Source organism: Papaver somniferum, chromosome 1 (genome assembly GCF_003573695.1).
Source record: "Papaver somniferum cultivar HN1 chromosome 1, ASM357369v1, whole genome shotgun sequence".
Classification (NCBI taxonomy): domain Eukaryota; kingdom Viridiplantae; phylum Streptophyta; class Magnoliopsida; order Ranunculales; family Papaveraceae; genus Papaver; species Papaver somniferum.
In genome coordinates, this window is record NC_039358.1 from 1,577,791 (window position 1) to 1,596,514 (window position 18,724).

The 18,724-nt window shown below is 35.2% G+C and overlaps 1 protein-coding gene, 1 long non-coding RNA gene and 1 pseudogene across 2 annotated transcripts; 1 reads left to right on the plus strand and 2 right to left on the minus strand.

The window, feature by feature from the left end:
* Positions 1-1,186: 1,186 nt before the first annotated feature.
* On the minus strand, positions 1,187-2,131 carry LOC113340377 (annotated as a pseudogene).
* Positions 2,132-6,180: 4,049 nt separating this feature from the next.
* On the minus strand, positions 6,181-6,636 carry LOC113340389 (F-box/kelch-repeat protein At3g06240-like). Its single transcript, XM_026585588.1, has one exon. The coding sequence runs from the start codon at positions 6,634-6,636 to the stop codon at positions 6,181-6,183; it is 456 nt and encodes a 151-aa protein (XP_026441373.1).
* A 2,134-nt stretch (positions 6,637-8,770) lies between these two features.
* Positions 8,771-11,551, plus strand: LOC113324919. Its single transcript, XR_003347953.1, has 3 exons — positions 8,771-9,687; positions 9,992-10,105; positions 11,044-11,551. It is a non-coding gene; the product is annotated as an uncharacterized LOC113324919 (long non-coding RNA).
* The last annotated feature ends 7,173 nt before the right edge of the window (positions 11,552-18,724 follow it).

The window sequence follows — 18,724 nt, forward strand, 5'->3', positions numbered from 1 at the left end:
TCAACTTTAAGACTGAACTCTTTTTTTAGGAATTTTAATTGTTCATCTGTTAGAATGAACTATTTTTTTGTTAAGAATATGGTGTTCGTCTTTAAGAATGAACTCTTTTTTGTTAAGAATTTTAGGTGTTCATTTGTTAGGATGAAGTCTTTTTTTTTTAAGAATTTAGGTGTTAAATCAGTTAGAATGAACTATTTTAAAGATGAAGAATAAACTCTGGTCTATACATCTTTTTTAGTGTATTTGTTTATCTGAACCTTGCTTTTTTATCTTTTCAGGTTCGTTATGTCTCTCTCAAGTTGTTATGCCGTTATGTACTACAAAGGACATGGAATTCCATTATAAGTTTCTTTACATTCGTTGCTTCATGATTTGAAAATATATGTTTGTGATTATTGGAGATCCTTGACTCCTCATATCATAAGATTTAGTCATGGTGAAGGTTGTGAGAAAGTGTTTATCAGTTGTGATTTTTCTCTCCAATGCCTAATTGATGTTTCTTGTTTAGAGGTTTCTCATGATGCTGCTTCTAGCTCTTCATCTGGTATTTTTGTGCAGTCGATCAGCGGGATGAATCATGTAGTGAGTTTACTGGACTTTAAAGATTAAATACAAGGTCATGATGTATCAAAACCTCCATTGTTTAATGGTTGGGAAGACATTTTTTAAGGTGTTGGTAAAGTGTTTCACGGTGGCTGTGAAGAGGTACGTTTAGCTGGTCATGATGCATTAAAACCTCTATTATCTCCTGACACTAGTTGACCCTTCCTGAGGCAAAGCAGTTTAAAAAATTTGTCTCTTCCAACCATCATTATTAAACCACTGTCATTGCCGATTTTACCTTTATTATGACCATCTTAATATAAAACTAGTGATGGCAAATATAAAATATATGAGAACACAATACATCACAACACGAAAACCAGTGAGCCTTCAGCAACGGCATGTCGTAGGACAGCGGTTCGTAAAACATGAGAGCTTAATAAAGAGAGATAAGTACGTGTAATTAAAATAACTACTATTCTGAAAGCAAGCTGAGAACTTTTAAAATTAAGGTTGGATGACCACAAGTATCGAGTTCGCTAATCTGAAATTTTTATAACGAAAGATGCACCGTGTAAAGACAGGACACAAAACACGAACTTGATTCCCACTGCATGTCATATGCTAGAGTATCTAGCGGTTTTTAGTAATCCCAAACTCTAATGGAGCCATCTGTGTACCCAGCGAAAAGAGTATATCCATCCGAACTCCAATTCATGCTTGATTAGTAAAACGTCTTGTTATTTCCTGGCTCGGGTTCGATTATCAAATCATGAACGAGACTCTTATTCTCAAGATCCCAAATCTTAACACCTTCCTCAGTAGCAGCACAAAGCCAATATCTAGTTGGACTAAAACACAAACCATGGATAATAGCACCAGCATCAAGTGAATACAATTTCTCACCCTCGCCATCCAAATTCCACACCAATGCAATACCATCTTTACCATCACTTTCACATGATGAACCATCAGGTGAAACAACAATAGTGTTCACATACCCACTATGTCCATCTAAAGTATAGTTCAATGTAACTAATCAAATTCCAAACCTTGACAGTCTTATCCCATGAAGCAGAAACGATAATTGGTTGAAATATTTTAGGGCTAACCCTAACGCAGATCACCTAGTCAGTATGTGATCACCATCCTGGATTGTATACGTACATTCACCCAGAGTATTCCACGCCTTAATCGAACGATCCCTTGAAGCAGAAACAATCTAAGTGTAATCAGTAGAAAAAGCAACTGATAATACATCTTTAGTATGACCAACAAATGTACGCGTAGTAACACCAGTGTTGAGATCCCAAAGACGAAGTTCACCATCCCATGAACCACATAATACAAACTGAGCATCAGATGATAAAGCAACATCTTGAACGAAATGATTATGACCAGTAAGACGACGTTTAGGAACTCCGTAGTTACCTTCTTGTAATTTGTCAAGAGTCCAAACAAGGATTGACTTGTCACGAGATGATGAAACGATCGTGTTGGATTTGTCAGTTGGAAAAACTATGGCTGTGACCATGTCACTGTGACCAACTAGTGTTCCACGAAGAATTAAAGTTTCTCCAAGCTTCATAGTATAGGCAGAAAAAAAAAGTGGCTCACAACCTTTGATTCCTCTATTTGTTTTTCTTCTCTCACATAAGTACCAGATTTGAGTGAAACTAGGCTTTCAAAGAAACACTCTTCTTGGCGAAGCATTATCAAACTATTAATACTGGGCTTTAGAATATTGTCATCTTCAGAGAAATATAAAAGTAGACCAGTAAAAGCACCCCAAATAGAATATCACCCCTCTTGAAAGGCCAAATGAGCCTGAAATAACAGTCATTATTAATTCTTTCATCGTTCAAAGTGTTAGAGCATTGCTCGGTCGAACTCGTATGCTTGCTATCTCAAGCATGTTTGTCAATGTTAGTGATCAAAATTATAAGTCTTGATTTCTAGCCTATTTGTAGATGTCTCGGACTAGGACATAGATAGTGTAGTTGAGCTTAAATCTCTCGACGTTCATCTCTTGAAGACGAAGACCTACTAAGGGGAGCTTATGGAACTTCTTCGACAAAAGGTATGTGGAGACTTGAACTTATCTATCACTTGGAAAGTCTATTTCTATTATCTCCTATATTGAGACATAAGTCGTTCTATGATATAGTTTTCTCTATACACATTTGAGATTTCGAGCTGAGTATAACTCGCTTACATATTTCTCGAAATATGTGTTGGTAAGCTTTCGCTTCGTCCAAGTTCATCTTATATCATGAGAAAATTGCCGAGTAACATCTTACATGGTTTGTGTGATACAATCATTTGGTATAAGACTTGGAAGGTTTCAATAATGATTATTTAAATATCTTGAAAATTGCTTTGATGCTAATAGTGTGTGAAAACGGCTATTGACATTATAGAAGAATGTCTCAATGATTGAAATAAAGAGTTGATGATGTAAGCATATATAGTGTTTTCGCACATTAGTGTATAAGTCCATAAACCAGTAACCAAGAGTATGCATATGTGTGTGTACGAAATTGGTGAAGGAGACGGGTTAAGTATGCCTACTCGTACGCATACTGGCGGAAGTTCTCGAACCGAGAATTTCAGCTGAGTTTGGTTTTGGAAAAACTCTAACTAGTCACCTTAAGTATGCATACCCGTACGCATACTGGCAGAAATTTTTGAACCGAAAATTTCTGCTGAGTTTGGGAACTTTACAAACTCAAAAACCGGTTGCTTAAGTACGCATACTTAAGCTGGTTACTTTGTCAAATCGGTCAAGTCCATGAACTTAAACATTTAAATCATAAATATTGCAATATTTGAAAACCGTGGATATAATGTTCATGATTGATTCAAGTGAATCAAACTGATTTGATTTCAATTGTGTTTTCTAAACAATTGAACAACTGTTAACTAGTTTCATTTGAGTCATTTGAACTAGTTATGGTTAAGATGAATAATATTGATATGAGAGTAATCATATGGCTAACCTTGGTTAACTATTTGTGAACCAACACGGTGTACACGTTTAGGTACGGTTACATAAACCTAAATGAGGGTGCATTTCATTTGTGTGTAACAAGCTAAGTTCGATCTAACGATTGAAAGATATTAGCTTGGTTGAATCATGTTTTTCATCTAACGGTGAATATTGAATGCTTTGTTACCAAGGTAACTTGGATTGCAAACCATGATTTGAAAACTATATAAAGGAGAACTCTAGAAACTGGGAAACCTGATCCCCACACCTCCTGTGTGCTACTAGTTGCATAACTAGAGTCGATTCTCCTTTAACCTTAGGTTTCTTCTCGAGGCCCTGTAGGTTAACGACTTGAAGACTTCATTGGGATTGTGAAGCCATACCAAACTATTATCTTCATAGTTGCGTGATCTAATCTTGCTGTTTCTATCGTGTTGAGTGCAATTGAAATAATTGGCTCGAGATTTTATATCTCCGATAGGCAATATAGAAAAGTAATCACAAAAGAACTTCGTCCCATCGTTTGTGATTCCACAATAACTTGTTTCGCGAGTCGATTAAGTTTATTGTGAGGTGTTTTATAATACTGAGCTGTTCTTCGGGAATATATGTCTAGTTTATCAATTGGTTCTTGTTCAACTTGATTTATCAAAATACGGAACAAAAATTCTTGGGTATTTCTGTGGGAGACAGATTTATTCAATCCTATAGACTTTTCTGTGTGAGAAAAATTTGTCTATCAAGTCTTCGACTTTGGGTCGTAACAACTCTTAGTTGTGGGTGAGATCAGCTAAGGGAATCAAGTGCGTAGTATCCTGCTGTGATCAGAGACATAAGGAGCGCAACTGTACCTTTAATCAGTGTGAGATTTATTAGGGTTCAACTACCACTAGTAAAAAAATGATGTTCGGTAACAGTTAAAAACTGTTACTGTATTATTTCTGTAACAGTTTTAGTTTTTTCTGCGGTGTTACTAAAGCCCCTGTTACGGAAAGTTTACAAAACCTGTTACAGAATGACTATGGAAAAATGACTCATAAATTCTAGAACTGTCACTGTTAGTAGTTTTTGGTAACAGTTTATTTAATATGTGTTACTGAATAATTGTTGCGGTTACTGTTTTTCATAAAACTGTTGCTATTGTTTGAGTAATTGTAACAGTTTTTATGAAAACTGTCATAAAGGTAAAAATTTATAGTGAAACTACCACCACCTCCACCACTAGCGATGCCACCACCTCCAACACCAGTACCGCTGCAACCATCACCACCATGCCCTCCACCATCGGGCCACCATTCCACAACCATAAGTTGGGCTTCTTGATCTTGAAATATAAATTTTATAAAATTACTCTTCACAGGATTCGACCTTGAGACCTATTACACCTGACTATAACTCTTGAACCACTATTCCATGCTTTATTTTTGGTTAATGTTATCCATATAAAATATTTATCCTCATTAAACAATAAACTATCGACCTCCACCACAACCTTCGTTACCACCACCTTCGTTGTCTCCGCCCACCTACAAGACATTATATTGTGGTATTTCTACATATCATACCACTTGTTTATTATTTTTATTAGATTTGAGTTTCTATTAAACCTGAGATAACCATCCATGAACGATGGCTAGATCTAGTGCACAAAATTGAATCAACAAAATTGAAACCTATTACACTTGTGTCGGTCTAGAGGTAGGTAATCCTTTTGAAATGGATTCCAGATAACTAGTTATGTAGATAAATAGTAACAGTTGTTTTATAGAAATGTCATGATAAGGTCAACTATAGTGACATATTAAATCTGTTACAGTAACATTGGTATATGGTAACAGTTGGTATAAAAAATGTTACGATAATTTCGACTACGGTGACATATTAAATGTGTTACAGTATCATGGGTATATAGTAACAGTTTGTCTAAATAAATGTCACGATAATGTCAACTATGGTAACATATTAAATCTGTTACAGTATCATGGGTATATAGTAACACTTATTATAAAAACTGTTACAATATACAACCTAGAAAACATTATGTAACAGTTCTTACAAAAACTGTTACCATTATTTAACAACCTAGTATTTAGTAACACGTAATTTACGAACTGTTACCTTATGAAAGCTTGAACTGTTACTAAATGTCACTTTTCTACTAGTGTACAGTCCAGTCCGAAGTTAATTGGTAGTAGGATAGTGTCTGTAGCGGCTTAATACAGTGTGTTGTTCAATCTGGACTAGGTCCCGGGGTTTTTCTGCATTTGCGGTGTCCTCGTTAGTAAAATTCTGGTGTCTGTGTTATTTTTGTTCCGCATTATATTTTGTTATATAATTGAAATATCACAGGTTGTGCGTTAAGATCAATCAATTAGAATATCCAACCTTTGGTTGTTGATTTACATTGATTGACACTTGAACATTGGTCTTTGGTACCGTTCAAGTAACTCCTCTTATATTCAATCAGGCTCGCAGATTTCTATTTGCTGATTGCGGATTGAATTAAGAGTTAGAGATATTAAACTCTTTGATATACTTTATTCTAGATTGAGTCTGACTGTCTAGTTGATTCTATAGAAAGTGTATTGGAGAAGTCCTCTCAGATTGCCAAACGAATTGTTGGGTGTGGTTTTTAGACCCCTGCATTTTCACAAAGTATAACGTTTAGTCCAAGAATCTGGAACTCCATAATTTTGCAGCACCCATACATCAACACGAACCGCAACTTCCACCACGAATAAACAAAGGCACCCTTCTACTACCCCCAAATTAAGAAACATAAGTCTATAGTCCCATTCTCTTCTCCGTTGCTGGATTTCTTCCGAAGGTTGTTTTGGTAGTTCCATTTCTTTGAATATCTCGTTGCTGATATCTAGAGAGACTAGAAGAACATTGGAAGAGCCTTTCCTTCGGTCTAACCAATGAAATACTCCATTAACAAGCACACCGGAATGATTGCTAATGTAAAACTCAGACAGTATGTTTCGAATGGTTCTCCATGAATTTAATCCTTGCGAAAAAACTTCAAAAACACTATCAGGTCCACAAACACCAGCTAGTAATTTGTAATCATCCCTGTTGTAATCATAACCAAATGCAAGCATATCGGCATAATGTTTAATATTTTAATTGGGTATTTCCTTGTACTTCCTTATGGCTGGGTTCCGAAGACAAAAGAAATACTTATTGAAAAACCATAGGCAAACCAGACCATTACAACGACCCATAAGTTGAATATTATAATATTCAAAAGATTTAAATGGGTAATCAATTTCCCAACCCAATGCATATTCAACAAATCTATCGGTCTCAGAGGATAATAACTTGGACAGTAATAACTCATATGACTCATAACCTATGGAGAATAGGTTCTTACTCCTCCAGCTATCAGACCCTTTAACCAAGAGTGTAGGGTTGTTTCTCTGGATAATAAGATTATGATGGATCTTAACAAAATCATTTCTAGAAATTACAGAAAACCAATTCTTACATACACACTTACAAGCTAATAGGCACTACACCAAATCAAGAATTCTGTCACAGAGGATGCTGTCATAGATTTTTTTCAGTGATTGATATATCTGTAATAATTCCTGTAACAAGTATAAGTGTTGAGAATTTTTATAATCGTGACAGGATTTTAAATTTAAATAAGTAACAATAACATCTGTTGAAGATTTTCTGTATGATAACACTTATAGATACTTCTCCCCAATTATTTTCCTACACCAAAAACCACCCCAATTTTGCAACCTTGAGGATTTGGTTTATCACTACCATACCAATAATAAGACAAATTTCACACTTGCATTAAATTTCTAAATACCAAGATTTATTTTATTTTTCTAACTATAATAAAACTTTTTTTTTGTGCCCCAAAATAATCGAGACTAGTCAAAATATCATTGACTTGAAAACTCAGGACTTAGACAAAAATCAAGTCCCCTTTCTCTCCACCGCTTAATTGGGGGCCCTGAAAAATAATTGGGGATCTTTCACTACAGGACAAAAAAGGTCATTAAAACCTAATTTTAGTTTCCCCTTATCCTATATCTTTTTTAATGGCTAAATTGTCCTAATAAGGGTCTTCAATTAATTGATACCACCATTGACGATTCAAACCTGTAACTTTTTCAGGTTATGAAAAATCGTCAATGATAAATCCTGATGACCTTTTTAGGTTATGAAAAATCGTCATGATAACTGAGACTCAAATAAGGATCGTCACCCAAAATTTTGCACCTGAACGATCCTCAAATTTCAAATGACGACTCTATCATAGTTTGTAACGAACTTCAAGTTAGAAATGAAGATTCATTTATTTTAAGACAAATTCAAAACACAATAGTTAAGCTTCAAAAGATTAGTAGTCAAACGACTCAACCGTCAAAATCTACACAATCTAAGCACGTGTCAGATTGTTCAAAATAAACAGCCATCTCAACATTTTGCTAACAAAATCAATCAGTTTCACTCAAACTAGTTAAATGGGACCCTCCCTTTTAATTGCTCCGACAATTCCTTATTTGCTTGTTCTTTCAAGTTATTAATAAGCCACGTATGGGTGGTAGAACATTGGGTGGAAGAGAGTGCTCGATTAGGAGGACGAAGAGCAATGGTGGAGGCAAACTTTTTTTTAGAATAGTTAACTTTTAAAAAGGGGTAAGTTCACGACCCTTTTAGGAGAGTGCGAGTAAGTTGACAACTCCTTCCATTTTTATGATAGAGAGATTATTTGTTTTTTTACATAGAGTCTTGAACTTTTAAAAAGGGGTCATTCGTAAAGGATGGGCGTATGTTTCTATATTACGCCATCGCCTCTAATCTAAAGAAAGAAAGAAAATGAAAAATCAGAATTTGGAACGTTACCTCCTCGTATACCCTAATGATTTTTCATAGTCTCTACAGGAATATAAAAATCGTTAGATTTCATGATTTTCGGGATGAAGACCCTTTAACTGTGATTGGTTTTCATATTTTTTTTTCGTGTCGGTAATGGAAGAAAGATAGTTGAAAGAGAGGGAGAGGGGTGAAGACTCCAATTTTTTTGTTAAAATATGAAAATGAAATGGACGCTTAGACTTAAGGGTGAATAGAACTTTTGGTTTTATTATAATGAAGGACAAAATAGTATTTTCACTATATTTTGGAACCCCTTAAAATAAATGGACTGTGTATAAATTTGGTGAGCCCTCGATTATTTTTCAAGGCCCCAATTCAGCGGTGTCACCTCTGTATTTCGTTCACTCCCGCCATTAACCTCCTGAGAGCGTAGTAGTTTCAGTTTGAAACTAATCCATCAAAACAAAGCTTAGTTTGATTTCGATTATATTTAGCTAGGTTTATGTTTTCTGTTACTCGTCTTGATCGATTTGACCTAAATTCTGAATGACGATGAAGAAGATGGACCGTAGTGATTCTTTTTATGCTAAATTTCATGCTTTTCCTTCTTCTTTGATGAGTTAAGCGATTATATGTTCTATTTTAACTTATGAATGAAATGAAAGCTAGTCCTGCTATATGAAATTTGGGAAAGAAAAATTAGGGATTTTGTGGAAGTTCGATATCTAAACAAACCCTTCTTTCACTCTTTCCTCGATTTATCTTTCTCTTGAGATTTTTCATCACCCAAACTTTTTCTTCCCTGCCAGTGATTTTAGATTGAATTAGGGTTTTGGATCCGTATGTCCTCTCGATTTTTCTTCTTTCTCTCGATTAAAATTCGGAATTGAGTTTAGAACTGGGGTTTTCTTGTTGGTGGTGTTATTTTGCGTAGATTCGAAATTGGATCTTGTTAATTAGGGATTAAAATTTGTGGTTGTACTGAACTAGAACTGATATTTCCTTACTTATCGTAGTTTTAGATTGCATCCTGGCAGTCAGATGAAAGGCCACAAAGGAACAGATGGAGTCGTATATATTAGTGCAGTTGAAAAAGAATGTGAGTATATATAGGGGCTAGAAATAAATTGTAGTTCTTGGTATTGTTCTTTAGTTCTATTACTTCTCTATTTTATTTGGATACTGGAAGGAACGGCTCTGCATGACTTCCCTTCTGAACTTTCCTGGAAAAGAAGAGAGAAAAATTGTCCAACGATAAGAGTCATGCATTTTATAACTCGAACAAGTTCTTTTTGAGATGAAGAAATAGCAAGGTATGAGCTTCATACTGTGTAAATGAAGGTTCATAATGGTCAATCATAAAACTTATAATGTTCCTCTTGTATTAGCTATTTAGAGTGGTCAATCAAAAGTTCCGTACTTAACGAATTATTGGCTTGCTTCGATTCTTAATTTACATGTTGTTAATGTCGTCTTAGTCTTACTTGCAATGTCCAGGTTTGATGCGGCTACTACTTTGGCCTACATACCGATGGCTTTAGATAAACTTCTAGTATTCTAAAGGTTTTTACTTTTATCTTGCAATTGCACCTAAATCTTGTGAATGTCGTTGTGCAGCTGCAACCATCGCTGGAGCACGTTACTCCTCGTGGTTTGAAAAAGAAGTATGATGTAAAAGCTACGATAAAGTCTGAAAAGACAATTAGAGAAGCTGGGCCCTCGAGGACGCAAGTAAGATCTGTTATATCTTTGTTCCTCTTTTGACGATGTTATGAATAAACAAGTACTTTGTTGCTCTTTTGACGATGTTATGAATAAACAAGTACAGGTTGTCTTGTTACTGAGTAGCGTGTTTGGATGAAGTGTCAAACGATGTGTCTTGTGCTTCAAAACTCCAATAGGTCATGTTACACCAGTAGTTGGTAGTCACCAATGCTTTTAACATAACATTAAGGAAGTGCTTTAGCATTTAGTAGTAACTAGATTGTGTTTACATTATTCCCATAATTTAGATCTCGTTTCATGGAGTGGCTAGTGTGAACTACAAGCTACTGAAACAGATAGAAATATTATTGTTCAGTTGTATTTTTGATACAGAAAGAAAAAGGCTCCAACTTCCAGGAAAATATATTAGGAATTATGCATGCAGATTGTTAAAGTTTACAGTATCTTATTTGCAGTCTGCATTCTCTTCATCTTTTCTTTTGTTAAAGTTGGTTTTATGAGTCACAAAGATATTCTGATAGGGATAGTCGATTTGATTTTGTTGAACTTATGGTGTGGAAGACTTGTGGGCTCTAGTTTATGGTCAGGCATATTAAAGACTAGGCAATTTGTGAAAGAGAATATTGGTTTACTGATTCAACGTTGCAGAGAACGGAACTCAAAACCACCTTTTCTTGCGCCGTACAGAAACCAGGAAGTTGTGGCATTACTTTTTGTGCAGTTTTGGTGTTAAGTGGGTCTTCTCTAACAATGTCAGGAGCAACATATGGGACTGGTCTAGTGTATCTCACTTGAATGCTGTCCTATAAAGCTATCTGATGTGTGCTAAAACTTTTTATTTCCTCTGTGCTTGTTACCAATGTGTGCTTTTGTTCCCTGCATTAAACTATGTCTTCTTTGTGTATGGACTGGTGATGCAAACATTTTTTCTATTGATGTCTCAGCAAGGTGCAGATGGTGTTCCAGAAACCGATGGGCAAAAGAGGAGCTTGTAGAATTTTGACTCATCGGATTTGATAGTGGACGGAACCATCACATGGTCACTACTCCCATCATTCAGAGAAGGCAATGATGGGCCCTGAATTGCAGAGAAAGAACACAGTTTGTTTGGGTGGGTGTATTTAGTTGTAAAATGGTGCGAAAATAATGTATAAAATTAAGCGTGGTTAACTGCACATCTTATTCGTTGGCCTGGTGGTTCATTGTTTTTACTTTTGTGATCTAGAAGACCTAGATATATAGGTGTTATCGATTCTCACCACCTCCTGACTAGGGGTGAGCATGGGGCGGTATGGATCGGTTTTTACCTTATCTGCATCTAATCCAATTCACTACGGATTTCAAATTTGGCATCTGTATCCAATCCAATGGATGCGCGGATGAACGGATTTGATGCGGATTATCCAATGGATTTGTGGTAGTTAAAATTTATAATAAAAAAAATGAAACTAATATAGATGACTTCTCATATAACCTACACATTTTACATATGTAGATAAATATAGAACTGTCATGGACAACACTCCAAGCAAACACCTTATAAATTTCAAAACTATTTGTATATTTTCTAGAAATTATATAAATGCTCTTAGTCTAACGAATATAGATGTCCAACGAATTTTAAAGATTATATCCTGGCCCAACCCGTAATTTGTTGGATTTTAAAAATCTCATTCGCGTCCAACCCACTAGCAAACGGTCCGAATATCCATCCGTAAAAATACGTTTAGTCCCAATTAAATCGGCGGATTACGGATAAAATGCTCACCCCTACTAGTCCTTACCTTTATTTTTCTAATAAATCAGATGGTTAGCTGATGGGTTTATAATGGAAAAAGCGAGACAAATTTTTAATAAGCGGGACCACTGGGACAAGTTTTTAATAAGTGGGGCCAGTTTTGCCTAGTGTGGTGATCCACGTGCTTCTTTTGTTTGTGTTTGCCTGAAGTTTTTTTTTCTTTGAAAGTGTTTGCCTGAAGTTTATGAATTTATATTTTACACCTAACGATTGCTTTCACAAAATTGTGACTACTGTTTGAGAGTAATATGATCATTTTCTAGAATATTTGGTATACTTGTTCCAGTAAGGTAGTATGATCATTTCCTATTTGATGAAAAATAATATAATGAATTGGAGGATATCTTATCATTTTCACAGTTTCCAGATATTTTATGCACTTATTCGTGTAAGGATAATAAGGTGAAAATTGCGTGTAAATTTAGTATATTTTGTCAAAATCTCATTCTTAACTAGTTGGAGTTTGGAAATTGTTATTTTAGAAAATAATCACCTTAGGTAGAATTTAGGTCCGGGGGTAAAATGTTCATCCGAACGAGAAACTTAAGTCTATCTCTAATAATCTTTGAGCCTGCGATGTTATATATTTCATCTTTAGTTCATCCGAACGAGAAACTTAAGTCTATCTCCAGTAATCTATGAAGCTGTGATGTTCAATTCAGATATATTTCTTCTACACTTCATCCGAACGAGAAACTCTGGTCTAACTCTAGTAATCTTTGAACCTGTGAGGTTCAACTCTGATATATTTCGTCTCAAGTTCATCCGAACAAGAAACTCAGGTCTAACTCTAGTAATCTTTGAACCTGTGATGTTCAATTCTGATATATATTTCGTCTTCAGTTCATCCGAACGAGAAACTCAGGTCTAACTCTAGTAATCTTTGAACCTGTGAGGTTCAACTCTGATATATTTCGTCTCCAGTTCATCCGAACGAGAAACTCAGGTCTAACTCTAGTAATATTTGAACCTGTGATGTTCAATTCTGATATATTTCGTCTTCAGTTTATCCGAGCAAGAAACTTAAGTCTATCTCTAGTAATCTTTGAGCCTGTGATATTCAATTCTGATATATTTCGTCTACAGTTCATCCGAACGAGAAACTTAAGTCTAACTCTAGTGATTTTTGAACCTGTGATGTTCAATTCCGATATATTTCGTCTCTAGTTCATCCGAACGAGAAACTCGGGTCTAACTCTAGTCATCTTTGAACCTTTGAGGTTCAACTCTGATATATTTCGTCTCCAGTTCATCCGAACGACAACCTTAGGTCTAATTCTAGTAATCTTTGAACCTGTGATGTTCAATTCTGATATATTTCGTCTACAGTTCATCCGAATGAGAAACTCAAGTCTAGCTCTAGTGATTTTTTTAACCTGTGAAGTTCAATTCTGATATATTTCTCTCCAGTTCATCCGAACGACAAACTCAGGTCTAATTCTAGTAATCTTTGAACCTGTGATGTTTAATTATAATATATTTCGTCTTCAATTCATCCGAACGAGAAACTTAAGTCTAACTCTTGTAATCATTGAACCTGTGATGTTCAATTCCGATATATTTCGTTTACAGTTCATCCGAATGAGAAACTCAAGTCTAGCTCTAGTGATTTTTTAAACCTGTGATGTTCAATTCTGATATATTTCATCTCCAGTTCATCCGAACGAGAAACTAAGGTCTAACTCTAGTAATCTTTGAACCTGTGAGGTTCAACTCTGATATATTTCGTCTCCAGTTCATCCGAACGAGAAACTCAGGTCTAAATCTAGTAATTTTTGAACATGTGATGTTCAATTCTGATATATTTCGTCTCCAATTCATCCGAACGAGAAACTCAGGTCTAACTCTAGTAATCTTTGAACCTGTGATGTTCAATTCTGATATATTTCGTCTTCAGTTCATCTGAACGAAAAACTCAGGTCTAACTCTAGTGATTTTTGAACCTGTAATGTTCAATTCCAATATATTTCGTCTTCAGTTCATCCGAACGAGTAAGTTAAGTCTATCTCTAGTAATATTTGAGCCTGCGATGTTATATATTTCATCTTTAGTTTATCCGAACGAGAAACTTAAGTCTATCTCCAGTAATCTATGAACCTGATTAAAGTTTTTTCATGGGGGTTGTAGTAGTAGTGGTAAGGATGGTTCAAACTCTAAGACTTGTGAAGGTGAAGGAATTTTAGATTTATAAAAATTATATACAAAAATATTGACAAATTGGTAGAGAGGTACTGGGACTAATGATTTGGCCAATCTTCATAACATGGGGCTCAATGATTTATTCTCGACAATAATCGCTCAAAACATATATGGACTCTTATTTTGCCAAAGTAGATTCTCAAAACATTGATTGTAAATGTTAAGCATGGAACATCAAATCACCTAAGCTAAGCATGACCCATCTAATCAAATAACACCCAATTTAATCAAATCATATTTCAATTAATTTTTAATGCAAAAGTCTTAAAAAGAATTAATAAAATTACCCATGTATGAAGCTCGGCCTCCTCCGTCGTCCCAGTGTTGGAGTTTAACTCATCATAGTAAAAATGCTCTCAAAATAATTTATTATGGCTCAAAAATGGTTTACAAATGATGAGAATATGATAAATACAATAAAACCAGAGACCTACGACCCTCAGTGACAAAATAAGACTACTGCCGCTGTGTCGCAAACGCTATGGAAAATAAGAGTGCCTGATGTACGACCCACAGATGTTGGTCGTTATTACTGTAGAAAAACGACTGCTGTTGCAGGTCCGTTCTTCGTGTTCTTGGTGTTCTTCATCATCAGCAGCAGCAGCAACAGAGTTTCATCAACTCTTGATTTCTGCTTCTCTGGACCTCCTCTAGACCCCAAACTCTCGACACCCCTCTATGCTAACCCAAGAGTTAAATTTATACACCTTTGGACCAAGAATAACTTCTCATTAATCCAAAAAATCTTCCCACTACTCGGCAGTGAATGAAAATATTCTCGATATCTTTTTTCTTTAATTCTCTGATTTGTTACGGATTGTTCCATTTTTATCTCTTCACGCGTCATCCTTGATCTGTAGGGATTGTTTCCAGCCAATAGAATCAACCCATGCACGTCTCTTCCATCCAAGAATTCCAAGAATAGAATATTTTTCCTATTTTAGAATATCTTCCCTGATTGATTACCACCGGTTATCTAACCAATTTTGACCGAATCCAACACCCATACCAGCTCTATATAGGCCCTAGGAACAAACCCATTTAATTTGGGCCATTGAATCTCACTGGAACACCTTCAAATCCTCAACCCTAGTCACGGCAGTTCAAGAACAATTTTTCCCGCCAATTTTTGGTTTTTGAATTTGGGAAGAAGATGTCCTCCCCCTAACCAGAACTGGGGTGCGAATAGCAGCTGCCTTGAGGGTGACCTGGGGGTGCCCCTTAGTAATTAGGTTACCTCTTATCCAAAAGAGAGAGTCCGAATAACACTTGTCCTCCGGGGGTGCCAAAATCAACTTTTCGAGCCGAATTTTCCAAAAATGTTTGTTTCCTAAAAATACATAAAAACACAATATTAGTACAAAAATAGAGTTCCAACAATACGGACATTGAGGACAAATTATACACAAAAATGTGTCTATCAGAACCTGTGATGTTCAATTCAGACATATTTCCTCTTCAGTTTATCCGAACGAGAACTTAAGTTTATCTCTAATAATCTTTGAGCCTGCGATGTTCAATTCTGATATATTTCATCTACAGTTCATCCGAACGAGAAACACAGGTCTAACTCTAGTGATTTTTGAACCTGTGATGTTCAATTCTGACATATTTTTTCTCCAGTTCATCCAAACGAGAAACTCAGGTCTAACTCTAGTAATCTTTGAACCTGTGAGGTTCAACTCTGATATATTTCGTCTCCAGTTCATCCGAACGAGAAACTCATGTCTAACTCTAGTAATCTTTGAACCTGTAATGTTCAATTCTGATATATTTCGTCTTCAATTTATCCGAACGAGAAACTTAGGTCTATCTCTAATAATCTTTGAACCTGTGATGTTCAATTCTGATATATTTCGTCTACATTTCATCCGAATGAGAAACTCAAGTCTAGCTCTAGTGATTTTTTGAACCTGTGATGTTCAATTCTGATATATTTCGTCTCCAGTTCATCCGAACGAGAAACTTAAGTCTAACTCTAGTGATTTTTGAACCTGTGATGTTTAATTCTGATATATTTTGTCTCCAGTTCATCCGAACGAGAAATTCAAGTCTAACTCTAGTAATCTTTGAACCTTTGAAGTTCAACTCTGATATATTTCGTCTTCATTTCATCCGAACGACAAACTCAGGTCTAATTCTAGTAATCTTTGAACCTGTGATGTTCAATTCTAATATATTTCTTCTTCATTTCATCCAAACGAGAAACTTAAGTCTAACTCTAGTAATCTTTGAACCTGTGATGTTCAATTCTGATATATTTCGTCTACAGTTTATCTAAATGAGAAACTCAAGTCTAGCTCTAGTGATTTTTTGAACCTGTGATGTCCAATTCTGATATATTTCGTCTCCAGTTCATCCGAACGAGAAAGTTAAGTCTATCTCTAGTAATCTTTGAGCCTGCGATGTTATATATTTCGTCTTTAGTTTATCCGAACGAGAAACTTAAGTCTATCTCCAGTAATCTATGAACCTGTGATGTTCAATTCAGACATATTTCCTCTTCAGTTTATCCGAACAGAACTTAAGTTTATCTCTAATAATCTTTGAGCCTGCGATGTTTAATTCTGATATATTTCATCTACAGTTCATCCGAACGAGAAACACAGGTCTAACTCTAGTGATTTTTGAACCTGTGATGTTCAATTCTGACATATTTCTTCTCCAGTTCATCCGAACGAGAAACTCAAGTCTAACTCTAGTAATCTTTGAACCCGTGAGGTTCAACTCTGATATATTTCGTCTCCAGTTCATCCGAACGAGAAACTCAGGTCTAACTCTAGTAATCTTTGAACCTGTAATGTTCAATTCTGATATATTTCGTTTACAGTTCATCTGAATGAAAAACTCAAGTCTAACTCTAGTGATTTTTTGAACCTGTAATGTTCAATTTTGATATTTTTCGTCTTCAATTTATCCGAACGAGAAACTTAGGTCTATCTCTAGTAATCTTTGAACCTGTGATGTTCAATTCTGATATATTCCGTCTAGACTTCATCCGAATGAGAAACTCAAGTCTAGATCTAGTGATTTTTTGAACCTGTGATGTTCAATTCTGATATATTTCGTCTCCAGTTCATCCGAACGAGAAACTTAAGTTTAACTCTAGTGATTTTTGAACCTGTGATGTTTAATTCCGATATATTTCGTCTCCAGTTCATCCGAACGAGAAATTCAAGTCTAACTCTAGTAATCTTTGAACCTTTGAAGTTCAACTCTGATATATATTTCGTCTTCATTTCATCCGAATAACAAACTCAGGTTTAATTCTAGTAATGTTTGAACATGTGATGTTCAATTCTAATATATTTCTTCTTCAATTCATCCAAACGAGAAACTTAAGTCTAACTCTAGTAATCCTTGAACCTGTGATGTTCAATTCTGATATATTTCGTCTACAGTTTATCCGAATGAGAAACTCAATTCTAGCTCTAAGGATTTTTTGAACCTGTGATGTTCAATTCTGATATATTTCGTCTCCAGTTCATCCAAATGACAAACTAAGGTCTAATTCTAGTAATCTTTGAACCTGTGATGTTCAATTCTAATATATTTCGTCTTCAATTCATCCGAACAAGAAACTTAAGTCTAACTCTAGTAATCTTTGAACGTGTGAGATTCAACTCTGATATATTTCATCTACAGTTCATCCGAATGAGATACTCAAGTCTAGCTCTAGTGATTTTTAGAATCTGTGATGTTCAATTCTGATATATTTCAAATCCAGTTCATCTGAACAAGAAACTCAGGTCTAACTCTAGTAATCTTTGAACCCGTAATGTTCAATTCTGATATATTTCGTCTTCAATTTATCCGAACGAGAAACTTAGGTCTATCTCTAGTAATATTTGAACCTGTGATGTTCAATTCTGATATATTTCATCTAGACTTCATCCGAATGAGAAACTCAAGTCTAGCTCTACTGATTTTTTGAACCTGTGATGTTCAATTCTGATATATTTCGTCTACAGTTCATCCGAACGAGAAACTTAAGTCTAACTCTAGTGATTTTTGAACCTGTGATGTTTAATTCCGATATATTTCGTCTCCAGTTCATCCGAACGAGAAATTCAAGTCTAACTCTAGTAATCTTTGAACCTTTGAAGTTCAATTCTTATATATTTCGTCTTCAGTTCATCCGAACGAGAAAGTTAAGTCTATCTCTAGTAATCTTTGAGCCTACGATGTTCAATTCTGATATATTTCTTCTTCATTTCATCCGAAATAAAAACTTAAGTCTATCTCTACTAATCTATGAACCTCTGATGTTCAATTCTGATATATTTTGTCTTCAGTTCATCCGAACGAGAATCTTAAGTCTAATTCTAGTAATCTTTGAACCTGTGATGTTCAATTCTGATATATTTTGTCTCCATTTCATCCGAACGAGAAAATCAGGTCTAACTCTAGTAATATTTGAACCTGTGATGTTCAATTATGATATATTTCGTTTTCAGTTCATCCGAACGAGAAACTTAAGTCTATCTCTAATAATCTTTGAGCCTGTGATGTTCAATTCTGATATATTTCGTATGTAGTTCATCCGAACGAGAAACTCAGGTCTAACTCTATTAATCTTTGAACCTGTGAGTTTCAACTATGATATATTTCGTCTCCAGTTCATCCAA

Coding starts and splice junctions, on each gene's coding strand:
- LOC113340389 (XM_026585588.1), bottom strand. CDS start 6,636: ATGCTTGCATTTGGTTATGATTACAACAGGGATGATTACAAATTACTA.